Source organism: Syngnathus floridae, chromosome 1 (assembly GCF_059516105.1).
Source record: "Syngnathus floridae isolate MCC-2025c chromosome 1, RoL_Sflo_1.0, whole genome shotgun sequence".
NCBI classification, from domain to species: domain Eukaryota; kingdom Metazoa; phylum Chordata; class Actinopteri; order Syngnathiformes; family Syngnathidae; genus Syngnathus; species Syngnathus floridae.
In genome coordinates this window covers 24274283-24288148 of record NC_142413.1, presented here as the reverse complement: position 1 = coordinate 24288148, position 13866 = coordinate 24274283, and the positions used below count along the sequence as shown (strand labels likewise).

The window sequence follows — 13866 nt, the reverse complement described above, 5'->3', positions numbered from 1 at the left end:
TCGTACGTGGGGCCCTTCATTATCCTCGTCATCCCGTGATCAATCTTTGTCCTTTTTGTAAACAACCGCCGCGCTGCTGACGTCACTTGAAATTGAAATTACAGTAATCCCTATCTACATCGCGGTTCGTTTATCACGGTTTCACTTTTTTTTTTGAAATTTTTTTAAAAAATTCACATATACGTTACTCCTCATAAGTCGCCCCCCCACCCAAACTATGGAAAAAAACGCGACTTATAGTCCGAAAATTACGGTATACGATGACCTTTTATCCTAAAGGAATTATTGAAAGAGAGAAATTAATACAAATGATTAAGACGTGTCAAATCTGCACTTATTAAACCTAAGTGTCCCGACCTCCATTTAAAGGCCCAAACTCTCCTTTGTCCCCGCGTCGCTGTAATGCAGCTCTCATGGGGAGACGAGAGTTAAATAAGCCGGGGGTGAAAAGACTCGTCTGAGTTGCTAACCACCTTTATTAAATTAATTCTGAAGGAATCAATCTAATCTTTTTATGACGCCAATCCTTTTAAAGCAGTGGTGTCAAAACTTTTTGCAAGGAGGGCCGGATTTGATAAAGTGAAGGGGCCCGGGGGCCAATAGTTTTTTCGGACATTTTTTAACTACAAACATTTCATGCAAATACACACTGTTATAAAACAAATTTCAGTGTCCCAATTGTCTTTATTTTTAAATGACAAAATAACCCAATATAAGCCACTTAGGCAGATTTGAACAACTCTATAATCACATATTCTGCCTTTCATTCATATCTGAAGAGTCAAGTAACATTGAACAAACTGTATGAAATACTTTAAATTTACATGAGTTTAAAATCATTTTTGCCTCATGAACATTTTAAACAGGAGTTATAAGTAATGCAAAGTTGTCTGTTATTATTAAAACTTAAAACAAGTGAATTTTGCTCTTGTCATTTACAATATCTTTCAGAAAGTAATAGTTTGTGTCACGTTTACAGGTTCATAACATCAACAGTATTAACATGGCCACTTCGTAATATTTAATATTAAGTAATATTTACTTTTGATTTACTATTGACTCACAGCCCCGCGTAAAGAATCACTGTTGTGATGCCAGTTTAGCTTGGAGCTGCTTCACTTTATCAGCGCGGTCACTCCCTGTTAGCTTGTCGTATGTATTAGCATGTTTAGTCTGATAGTGTCTCTTTAGGTTGAAATCCTTAAACAAGGCTCTCAGTGAAGAAGTATTATAATTCCCATTTCTCTTGAAAGCAACTGCCCTCAATGTCAACTTTCCTTGTTTTCTTTGCAGTTGCCATGGCAGAAATGAGAGGAGAGTGGTGGTGCTGCCACCTCTTGGTAATAGAAGGAATTACAGTTTCACATTTCATGATTTTTTTTTATTCAGTTTGACTGTGCAGGCAGGCCATAAATAATACATTATAAAACCGAAGCTGTGGGCCGTATGAAATCTGACCGGGGGCTGGATTTGGCTCGTGGGCCGGACTTTGGATAAAGTCAAGCGACGCTCGTGTAGGGTAACTAAGGTCGAGACACGGTGTCAGAATGACTGCGCCCTACTTGTGGCTCTGTTCTGATTTGGGGCTTTTGTTAAATCTCGGATATATTTAGATGTCTTTGTTAAGACTTCAGGGATTCGTTAATTTACACTCGTGCGCACTTGCCCTAGCTGAGCTTAAGATAACTATTTTGAACCAGATCTGACAATTTCTGATGTTAAGGATTAAAGCTGTATGAAAACTGACCGGGGGCTGGATTTGGCTCGTGGGCCGGACTTTGGATAAAGTCAAGCGACGCTCGTGTAGGGTAACTAAGGTCGAGACACGGTGTCAGAATGACTGCGCCCTACTTGTGGCTCTGTTCTGATTTGGGGCTTTTGTTAAATCTCGGATATATTTAGATGTCTTTGTTAAGACTTCAGGGATTCGTTAATTTACACTCGTGCGCACTTGCCCTAGCTGAGCTTAAGATAACTATTTCGAACCAGATCTGACAATTTCTGATGTTAAGGATTAAAGCTGTCTTCACTTTAAAAAGAATCAAACGGATTTAACGAATTACTATGATAGGGAAATAAAGAAAATTTAAAGTTCTAATTATTGCATATAAAACCATGTTCAACATAGTTAATACGAAATAATCGATAACCGAATAAAGGATTAAGAAGAAATTTAATGAATAAGCAAGAAAATGAATTACAAGTCAAACAAACAACAATAATTCCACTCACCAATCTCAGAGCAAAAGAGAAGACAAAAGGTCTAAAATGCTATTTGGTTGAACAAGTCGAGTGATCAGTTCTCCTTTGTTTCAAAATCCGAATTTTGTTTAAAAAGAGGAAAGGTCTGCCGATGAGGAGATTAGCCAACGCTGTTACATTGGCGTCTTCGCCTTGCTGCCAGAAGAAGCTGTCTCCTCTGCCTTCCTCGAAGCTTAAAATTTGACAAAGTCCAATTCGAAGCTTAAAATTTGACAAAGTCCAATTCGAAGACTCTAGAAATTCATTTTAGTAGAATTTGGTCCAATCTCAAAAATAATGAAAAATCCATCTTCGTCTAATTGGCGTTCTTTACTCCGGGCGGCGTCAGGGCCATCACCCTGACCAGGAAGAAGAGCCTTGCTCTGTGTCAGGACAACATATTTATAGGCCTTCCTTTTTTTCAAAGTCAAAGTCAGCTTTATTGTCAATTTCTCCACATGCCAAAGACACACAAAGAAACCGAAATTTTGTTCCCCCCTATCCCACGGTGACAAGACATGGCTCACAACAGACAAACAAGTAAACAAGTACAACAAAAGCGTGCTGAATAAATAATGAATAAATAACACAATAATAAATAAATAAATAAGAGGAGCAAAAAAAAAAGGAGCAAGTGCGCGTACAGCAGACATTCCTGAAAATAGCGCAACAGTGCCGCACGCTACGCAGAAGGGGGTAGCGAGTTCAGGGCCCTAACAGCCTGGAGAAAGAAGCTGTTGGCGAGTGGTGCGGGAGCGCAGGCTCCTGTACCTCTTCCCAGAGGGCAGAAGGTCAAACAAAGAGTGAGCCGGGTGACTCACATCTCCGGCAATCGAGGTTGCCTTGCGGGCGAGATGGGAGGTGTAAATGTCCTTCAGGGAGGGGAGCGAAGCACCAATAATCTTACCAGCCGTATTCACTATGCGCTGCAGGGCCTTCAAGTTCTGTTCAGTGCAGTTACCACCCCAGACAGCGATGCAACTGGTGAGGACGCTCTCAATGGTGCCACGGTAGAATGTAGACAGGACTGCCTGAGGAGCACATGCACGCCTGAGCTTCCGCAGGAAGTACAGGCGGCGCTGAGCTTTCTTCGCCAGTGACGAGGTGTTTGCGGACCAGGAGAGGTCCTCACTGATGTGCACCCCCAGGAACTTGGTGCAGCTCACCCTCTCCACCACAGCACCATCGATGATCAGCGGCAGGTGTGTTGTGTGACCCTTCCGGAAGTCAACAACGATTTCCTTGGTCTTATTGACGTTCAGCAGGAGGTTGTTGTCCCTGCACCACGTGGTCAGAAGGTCAACTTCCGACCTGTACCGAGTCTCGTCGCCCTTCGTGATGAGACCCACCAGAGTCGTGTCGTCAGCAAACTTCACTAAGCGGTTGTCGCTGTAGGTCGCAGTGCAGTCATGCGTCAGCAGGGTGAAGAGCAATGGACTGAGCACGCAGCCCTGGGGGGCTCCCGTGCTCAGCGTGATGCTGGCGGAGATTTTGTCGCCAACACGCACCACCTGAGGCCTCTGACAGAGGAAGTCCAGTAGCCAGTTGCAGAGGGAGGTACTGAGGCCCAGCTCGTCGAGTTTGCAGATGAGTCGCTGCGGCACAATGGTGTTGAAGGCAGAGCTGAAGTCCACAAACAGCAACCTCACATATGAGTCCTTTCTCTCCAGGTGGGTGAGGGCCGAGTGGAGGGCAGAGCAGATGGCATCCTCAGAAGACCGCTTGGCACGGTACGCAAACTGGAAAGGGTCAATGGTGGGGGGGAGAACGGACTTGATGTGCTCCATGACAAGCCGCTCAAAGCACTTCATGATGATGGGCGTCAGTGCCACGGGGCGGTAGTCATTGAAGCAGGACGGTGCAGGTTTCTTCGGCACAGGAACGATGGTGGCAGCCTTGAAACACGAGGGGACGATGGCCTGCTGCAGGGAAACGTTAAAGATGTCCGTGAAGACACTCGACAGCTCCCCAGCGCAGTCCTTCAGCGCTCGACCCGGGATGTTGTCAGAACATGCATGTTCCTTGCATGTGACTTCCCCTATAGGTCTCCCTGCACGTGACGGGGATTTCCCTATAGGCCTCTATAGGTCCCCATAGGCCTTCCTGCACGTGACGGGGATTTCCCTATAGGTCTCTATAGGGCCCTATAGGTCCTCCACCTATATTTTTTCTAAAAATAGACTGCAGCTGCATCCTTGACCGGATAAGGTGACCTCTGGGTCAGGCTCATGCGTGGGATCGCAGTCTTCCACCAGTTAGTACCACTATTAACCCTTGATGTCTCCTCTCAACTTAATACATTAATGTATAGATGGAACAAAAATGTTAAATTCTTGTTGGATATTGATTAAACATTGCAACATCAATAACACATACATCTTGTCTAGTAATGATCAACTTAACACAATCATACTTAGCCATAATAATGGGTTCTTCTAATTTTACCATATATAATGATATTAAGATCAATCTGTTACAGATTAAAATTATGGCAAAGCAAAATCATATTCCAAAGTTGTGTGTTACTACGTGTTCAAGCAGGCCGTGTCCTCCGAATTGCTAACAATTTAATTTATCAGATTTGTCACAGGGGTGAGAATTTTCCATCGAAAGTATCATTTTCGTGAATCGTGTAAATTCATTGAGATTTTTTTTTTTTTTATATATGGGGGGGGGGGTACGGAAGCGGCCGGCCAGCCAGCCGGGCAACGTTAGGCTCGGCGACTCGCGAGCATTCGCCCGCCCACTGCAACGGCATCTTTTGGCACATCTCAAAAATTAGTTAAGCTGTGAGTACGGAAATCGGCTTACCTCTGTAAACCTAACTCACTGGCAGCAGTGATGCGACAACAGCCGCCTTATTTTCGGCAGCATTTTGGCGCTACTTTCGTCACATAATTTCCACTTGTTAACTTAGCTCACGCGGAGAACTCGTGTTTTTACACCGCCACAGTGTAAATTTGCGATTGGGTTTTCATCACTTATAGACGAGTTATTTACCGTATTTTTCGGACTATAAGTCGCGTTTTTTTTCCATAGTTTGGGTGGGGGCAATTTATACTCAGGAGCGACTTGTATGTGAAATTATTCACAAATTTTTACTTGATCATTAACACATTAGTTGATCATTTCACATGTTATTTTCACTTTAAACCGCATGAGGGCGCACTATGTCTGTGGAATAATCGGAGCCTCACTGACAATGAGTTCCATTCAGTGACTTCCGGAGTCATGAGATTTAATGATTTGGAGTGACACAGATGGTTCGATAAACTTGTTATTTATGTTATAGTTATTTGACATATAGTTTATTTAGAGTAGCAACGTGTATGTTGTTAGACTTCAGTAGTTTCCGATTGTCTAGTGAGGCCGTGAAGGCGGGGGGGAGGGGGGAAGAGAGATCCAGGGCGCTTGCTTGGAGCACACACACATATGTTGAGCTCTTGTTTTGTGAAAAAAAGAGACGGTTACTTTGGTAACGCTACAATATAGTTATATACGTAGATCTGTGGAATAATTGGAGCCGCAACTGGCGGCGAGTCTGATGACGAGTCTGACGACGAGTCTGACGACGAGTCTGACGTCAGCGGCGCATGGAGTTCCGGATTCAACAGCGTTTTTGTTTTTTTTTAAAGTGACACAGAGGACGAAGATTTCGATGGATTTAATGATTTGGAGTGACATGGATGGTTCGATAAAATTGTTGTTCATATTATAGTTTGATATATAGTTTATATATAGTTGTATGGGCCTGTGGAATAAGTTGAACTGCAACTGATGTCAGTGGTGCACCGCACACACTTCCGGGGTTAGATGCGCCGTTGTTTACACAAAAGACGAAGAATCAAATGGATTTAATTATTTAGAGTGACACGGATGGTTTGATAAAATTGTGGTTTATATGATTGTGCCCCTCCGTGAGTTGTCACCTTATCGTGGTGGAGGGGTTTGCGTGCCCTTATGATCCTAGGAGCCATGTGGTCGGGGGCTTCATGCCCCTGGTAGGGTCACCCATGGCAAACGGGTCCTAGGTGAGGGGCCAGACAAAGCACGGCTCACAGAAGCCCCTTATGACGATTGAAATAAATGGACTTCGTTTTCCCTCGCCCGGACACGAGTCACCGGGGCCTCCCTCTGGAGCCAGGCCTGGAAGCGGGGCTCGAAGGCGAGCGTCTGGTGGCCGGGCCTTCGCCCGTGGGGCCCGGCCGGGCATAGCCCGAAAAGGAAACGTGGGTCCCCCTTCCCATGGGTTCACCACCTGTGGGAGGGGCCGAAGGGGTCGGGTGCAATGTGAGCTGGGCGGCAGCCAAAGGCAGGGACCTTGGCGGTCTGATCCCCGGCTGCAGAAGCTGGCTCTTGGGACATGGAATGTCACCTCTCTGGCTGGAAAGGAGCCAGGCAGAGGCAGAGGCAGAAAAATTCCGACTAGATATAGTCGGACTAGCCTCCACGCACAGTTTGGGTTCCGGTACAAGCCCTCTCGAGAGGGGCTGGACTATCTTCCACTCTGGAGTTGCCCACGGTGAGAGGCGTCGAGCAGGTGTGGGTATACCGTTTGCCCCCCGGCTGGGCGCCTGCACATTGGGGTTCACCCCGGTGAACGAGGGTAGCCTCCCTCCGCCTTCGGGTGGGGGACGGGTCCTGACTGTTGTTTGTGTCTATGCACCAAACGGCAACTCAGAGTACCCACCCTCCTTGGGGTCCCTGGAGGAAGTGCTGGAGAGCGCTCCTTCTGGGGACTCCATCGTTCTACTGGGTGACTTCAATGCTCACGTGGGCAATGACAGTGAGACCTGGAAGGGCGTGATTGGGAGGAACGGCCCCCCCGATCTGAACCCGAGCGGTGTTCTATTGTTGGACTTCTGTGCTCGACATGGATTTTCAATAATGAACACCATGTTCAAGCATAAGGGTGTCCATGTGTGCACTTGGCACCAGGACACCCTAGGCCGCAGTTCGATGATCGACTTTGTAGTCGTGTCATCGGATTTGCGGCCGCATGTTTTGGACACTCGGGTGAAGAGAGGGGCGGAGCTGTCAACTGATCACCACCTGGTGGTGGGTTGGCTCCGATGGTGGGGGAAGATGCCGGTCCGACCTGGCAGACCCAAACGCTCTGTGAGGGTCTGCTGGGAACGTCTGGCAGAATATCCTGTCAGGAAGAGCTTCAACTCCCACCTCCGGCAGAGCTTTTCCCACGTCCCGGGGGAGGCGGGGGACATCGAGTCTGAGTGGACCATGTTCCGCGCCTCCATTGTTGAGGCGGCCGACCGGAGCTGTGGCCGTAAGGTCGTTGGTGCCTGTCGTGGAGGCAATCCCCGAACCCGCTGGTGGACACCGGCGGTAAGGGATGCCGTCAAGCTGAAGAAGGAGTCCTATCGGGCCGTTTTGGCCTGCGGGACTCCGGAGGCAGCTGACAGGTACCGGATGGCCAAGCGGAACGCGGCTTCGGCGGTTGCTGAGGCAAAAACCCGGGCGTGGGAGGAGTTTGGTGAGGCCATGGAGAATGACTTTCGGACGACTTCGAGGAAATTCTGAGGAAGAGAGAGCTGAGCCAAAAGGCAAAGCTCTCAATTTACCGGTCGATTTACGCTCCTACCCTCACCTATGGTCACGAGCTATGGGTCGTGACCGAAAGAACGAGATCCCGGATACAAGCGGCCGAAATGAGTTTTCTCCGCAGGATGTCCGGGCTCTCCCTTAGAGATAGGGTGAGAAGCTCGGTCATCCGGGAGAGACTCGGAGTAGAGTCGCTACTCCTCCACGTTGAGAGGAGCCAGATGAGGTGGCTCAGGCATCTTATCAGGATGCCTTCTGGACGCCTCCCTGGGGATGTGTTCCGGGCATGTCCCACCGGTAGGAGACCCCGGGGACGACCCAGGACGCGCTGGAGAGACTATGTCTCTCAGCTGGCCTGGGAACGCCTTGGGATCCCCCGGGATGAGCTGGATAAAGTGGCTGGGGAGAGGGAAGTCTGGGAGTCCCTCCTAAAGCTGCTGCCCCCGCGACCCGACCCCGGATAAGCGGAAGAAGATGGATGGATGGATGGATGGATGGATGGATGGATGGATGGATATATGATTATTTGATATATAGTTTATATCTAGTTATATGGGCCTGTGGAATAATTTGAACTGCAACTGACGACGAGTCAGCGGCGCACCGCACACGTGGCGTTGTTTACACAAAGGACAAAGAATTTGATGGATTTAATGTTTTGGAGTGACACAGATGGTTTGATAAACATGTTCTTTTTGTTATAGTTATTTGAATCACTGTTAATGTTACATCAGGGCCGTTCTCAGCTCCTTGTTCGTGTTTACATCACGTTAGCATACCGTGTAGTTTAGCCTGTTGTTGCTGGTTCATGTCTCTTCTTGGTGTTTGTTGCGGCAACCTGGGAGGTGCACACCTGTCTGTGGGTGTATGTGACCACAAGGGGTCACTGCAAGTGTATGACGTGAACGCGCAGCATGCAGTGGAGCGCCTCAACAGCTGAGCGCAATCTATCCTGATTGGGAGCACGCACACACCAGGGTTCATAAGCAGCAAACAGCTCAATCGTCTTGTCCAGTGAGCAGCAGCAGCAGCAGCAGCAAACAATAATCCTTTTAATCAGCGAGCAACACAGCAGTAGCAACGAATCGCACTGAGCTCCACGAAGAAAGGAGAAAACTCATGGGAAGGGGACAACCGGTTTTTCACCTTTATTGTTTCGCTCATTAAAAACCCGAACAAAGAGTGGAATCCCAGTCTGGTCAAGTCCTTCCTTTTCAAGTGTGGAAACCTATGACGTCAAAATACACTTGCCAGTGTTGGATTTTGTCAAAAACATTTCCCCCAAAATGCGACTTAAACTCTGGTGCGACTTATATATGTTTTTTTTCCTCTTCATTGTGCATTTTATGGCTGATGCGACTGTTACTCCGAGCGACTTTTAGTCCGAAAATTACGGTAGTTAGATAGATCTAGGGCCTACTCAGTTTTCGGATTCGGTTGAAGTTGGGAAATTGTGTAAAATGTAAATAAAAACAAAATACAATGATTTGAAAATCCTTTTCAACCTGTATTCAATTGAATACACTACAAAGACAACATATTTAATGCTCAAACTCAAACTGTATTTTATTTTTCAAATAATAATTAACTTAGAATATCATGGCTGGAACATGTGCAGTAGAAGTTGGGAAAGGGCATGTTTACCACTTCGTTACATCACCTTTCCTTTTAATAACACTCAAACGTTTTGGACAAGAGGAGACTAATTCCTTGAGCTTCTCATGTGGAATTCTTTCCTATTCTTCCTTAATGAACCGCTTCAGTTGTTCAACAGTCCGGGGTCTTCCAAAAACAATTTGAAAAGTGGACTAATCGGACCACAAAACACTTTTTCATTTTGCATCAGTCCATTTTACATGAGCTCGGGCCTAGAGAACCCGGCGGCGTTTCTGGATGTTGTTCATAAACAGCTTTTGCTTCTTCTGTCGTATGACTTCAGACTTGCAGCTCTGTTGAGGCGAGCCAGGTCAACGTGTCGTCGTCCAGATTAATCAGGCCTTGTTTGCCATTCGGTGGCCGGTGTTTGGGGCAACTGCTGATGATGTGCTCTACTGTCTGGACTGGGTCCCCACACTCGCAGGAGGCACTATCTGCGAGTCCCCACCTCTTCATTGCAGCTCCATAGCGTCCAACGCCTGTCCTCAGGCAGTTGAGGGTTGTCCACTGTTTCCGGGGCAAGTCCTGGTCAAAGACGTCTGTGGGGTCATTGATGTAGTGGTGCAGCCGAGATGGTTCTGCTGACTTCCACTGTTCTCTCCATTTGGTCTTGACCCAGGTGGCCTTGGAAGCGTCAGCTGATGTTGTGCTGAGTAGCTCATGGGCTTGGATGGCAAAGGGGCATCGTGACTTTAGGCGCACGCGTCGTGGTGTCTCTGTGACGATTTTATGGAGGAGGTGGGATTAACTGGTCTGTGCCTTTCGGGAGAGGGCCAGCGTGGCTGCTTCTCGTCTGATGTTAGCCTGCGAGGATGGGCAATTGGTTTACTGGGGTGGCTCGCAGGCACCCCGAGACAGTCCGCAGGGCGCTGTTGAGGGCGACATCCAACTTCTCGACATCGGGGCTACGAGATGGGATGGTTATAAGCGATGGTCGATGATGTGAATAGGGGAATCTGTCCAGGATACGTCTTTCTGGTATCGGTTCGTTGTCGGAGCATTTTGCAAAGGCTAGGTTCGGGTTGGTGGTGCTGTTCCAGCGTGCAGAGTAGAAAGTGCGTGGCTCCTTTGGGTCGTATAGGAGTGTTGCCTCCGTGGTCGAGGCCCATTCTGCCAGGAATTCACCATCAGCATTAGAGCTGCTGTAGCCCCAATCTATGTGCTGGCTGTTGAAATCACCAGCGTACATGGCGGAGGCTGGGACATCTGGCAGAGATGTTGGAGTGAACCTGTTCGCTTGTAGATGTTGACGATGGCGGTGTCTTGCACTATAGTTGCAATCCATTCCACCTCTGCATCTTTTGCGGACTGTGCTATAGCTGACCAAGCCATGTCATTACGAACGAGCGTCGCTGTGCCGTGATGTTTGTCGCCGGTGTGACCAGCCAGACTGTACCCAGGAAGCTTCAAGAAGTTCTTGTTTTTTATTGTGGGTCTCCTGCAGTAGAACTGTAGTCACCTTGTTTTTAATGTCAATCTGTTCGATGACGAGTTTAGCGGTGGTAAAGCCTTCAACGTTGAGCTGCAGTAATGCTAAACCATCTAGGCTTTGTGCGGTCTGCAGACGTGGCAAAGACATTAGCTTCGCTTTTGTAGGCAAGCCTATAAGCTACTCGTAGGGGAGGCCCCATAGAGGCTGTCTTTTTCTCCTCTGGGCCAAATCCAATATCCAATTATGCACCATCTGAACTTCCATGCCACTTGAAAGACGTAATAAAACAAACCAAGCCAAAATGTCATATTGCCAACCTAATTTGTGTTGAAAAACATGTAAACCTGTAATTCACCCTTGTTTTCTGCCCAGGTACCGATTTTCATCCCAGTGGTGTTCAGCCTTACTTGTTTCTTCATGGTCTTCCTCTCGCTGTACTCAGACCCACCCAACACAGGCATTGGATTTGCCATTTCCCTGACTGGGATCCCTGCCTACTACATATTTGTACGCTTCAACCGTAGGCCCAAGTGGTTGCAAAGGATATTAGGTAAATCTGAACCAGTGGTTACTGTAGAATGTATTGTTAGATTACTAGGCATCAACATATAGGTTAATTATATAGTCAATAGATAATTAATATGCAAATGTGTTTGATACTTTGAGGTTTTGTGCATTGTTCCTTTGTCATCTACATAAAATACCAATAGCAGACCCTTCTGAAATCACAACTCTAAAACCACATAACAGTGAAATAATCTTGACACTGACAAAATGCTCAGGGATAGGCTCATACCCTGTGGGAGGGGCCAAAAGGATGAGCCAAGAGCAGGGAGTTTGGCAGTCATAACCCCTGTTTCAGAAGTTGGCTCGACGGACTGGGAATGGCTTGGGAGAAAATGGGAATATGACGACAACTGAGTTGACGTTGATCAATTGATGGCATCATTGATGTTTTTATGGCACACTACCGTAAAGTGTTGATTGTTGGTGTGTGCGATATAAAAAGTAAAGCTGTAATTAGTACACAACCAGTGTCAACGCATTATTGGACATAGCATTTTGTTATGAAGATAGAGCTTCACTTCGAGCTGCAGCCCTCGTTCCTGACAATCCCAGGTTCTACGATACAAATCATTTAAGACCAAAATATAATACCATTTGGGTCAGTTCCCTTTTATTTTTAACAAGATAAAAGACTAAATTTTTAATATTGTTTGGTTTGTGGACACCAATTACCATCATCGTTATTAATGTAATATGTAGCTCATAAACACTTTTTTTTTCTGTTTGTAGATTCTATCAACAGAAGCTTACAGATTCTCCTGGAAGTGGTCCCTGCAGAGAAATAATAATAATAATTCTACAAAAGACAGCTACTCTATATTTTCTTCTTTGGCTCTCTTCTGAGGCAAACACTTTTTCTTCTGCGCCTTTCACTCATCTTTCTTGCTTTTCAGCACCCTCTTATGTCCCTTACCCCTCCTTCTCCTGTGTTTTGAGACATTGTGAGGACTCATAAGGCTGTCTACATGGCAACGAGATGAAGTGTTCCCCCATTCCTTTCTCTAGTGCAGTGAAGCTCCAAAAGAGATAGCTGCAGACTCCTGCTCAGGCATCTGGGCTGGAACCTTCCCGACTCAATCTTACCCATGACCCACTACCACATGTGCTAGTCTCCGTATCATGTATTCGCGTATGCCTCATCGGTGACTTTTTTTCCACAAATCCATTCTGTGCTCCCCTTACTGAAGCTCAGTCTGGGGTTGTTGTTTTCCTTCCCACTCCATGTTTTTTCATTTACAAAAACGATACGCTGTAAAAGGTAAAAGAAATGATAAAACATCTAATCTGGGTCAGAAGATTCTCTCGCGACGTAAAGCGTTTAAAATTATTACGGCTTCCATGTTGATCGGATTTTGAATGAACTACCAATCCAAGATTAACTGCTTTCTTTGTGTGGGAGGAGACAGATTGAAACTCTGGGTCTCTTATATTAAACCTGCCAGCAAGCAGGTTATGGTCATAGAGTAAATTACCACAGTAACTGACCCAGAGTTTAAAATCCCTCTCTTTCTGGAACGGATAACTCAGAGTTTCCCTTATTTCAGGGTTAATTTAACTCAGAGTTTTCACATAACCCGCTTTCTGGAATACCCCTCTATTCTATTATATATTGTTTAGAAAGAAGTGTGCTGGAAACAATGAAATAAAGTCTTTTCATTTTTCGTGGAGCTGTTTTTGATTTTAAAGTTAAAAAGTTAAAGTCCCAATGATTGTCACACACACAACTGGGTGCGGTGAAATTTGTCTCTGCATTTAACCCATCCCCGAAGGGAGCAGTGGGCAGCAGCGGTGCCGCGCCCGGGAATCATTTGGTGATCTAAACCCCAATTCCAACCCTTAATGCTGAGTGCCAAGCAGGGAGGCAATGGGTCCCATTTTTATAGTCTTTGGTATGACCCGGCCAGGGTTTGAACCCACAACCTTCCAGTCTCAGGGGAGACACTCTACCACTAGGCCACTGAGCCACTTTGTTATCCATATGAAGTAAACATTTTTTTTACAATTTTCTGTCAAAATATTTTCGTGGTTTAAGTTTAAATACAGTAAAGCACACAATATATGAGTAATTGTGCTTTTTTATTTGAGGCATTAAACATCAACAAACAATAATGGTAGTAGTAAAAGCCAAAGCAAAATTTTTTCATTTGCTTTTGCCATCCCACTTGCAAATTAATAATGGCAATACTAAATTCAAAATAGTTTTTATATATGTGCCTTATATTACGTAGAAAAAGTGTGTGTCAGAATGTACTCCCATTTTGATAGAGCTCATTTAAAACAACGGTTGCGTGTGTGTGTGGATGGGTGCGTGCGTGTATAAAGTATATATACAGTAATCCCTCGCAACTTCGTGGTTCACCTATTGCGGCCTCGGTCCATAGTGGATTTTTTAAAAAAAACAATTATTGCGG

General features: G+C 46.1%; 1 protein-coding gene across 2 annotated transcripts in view; it reads left to right on the top strand.

Annotated features, from left to right (window-relative positions):
* Positions 1-13116, top strand: part of slc7a11 (solute carrier family 7 member 11) — a 195422-nt gene extending 182306 nt beyond the window's left edge. For both annotated transcript variants that reach the window (XM_088390002.1, XM_088389996.1), the window contains 2 exons: positions 11261-11438; positions 12185-13116. In XM_088390002.1, the coding sequence (XP_088246128.1) occupies positions 11261-11438; positions 12185-12240 (234 nt within the window). In that variant the 3' untranslated portion in view covers positions 12241-13116. The remainder of the gene's footprint in view (positions 1-11260; positions 11439-12184) is intronic.
* Positions 13117-13866: the final 750 nt, after the last annotated feature.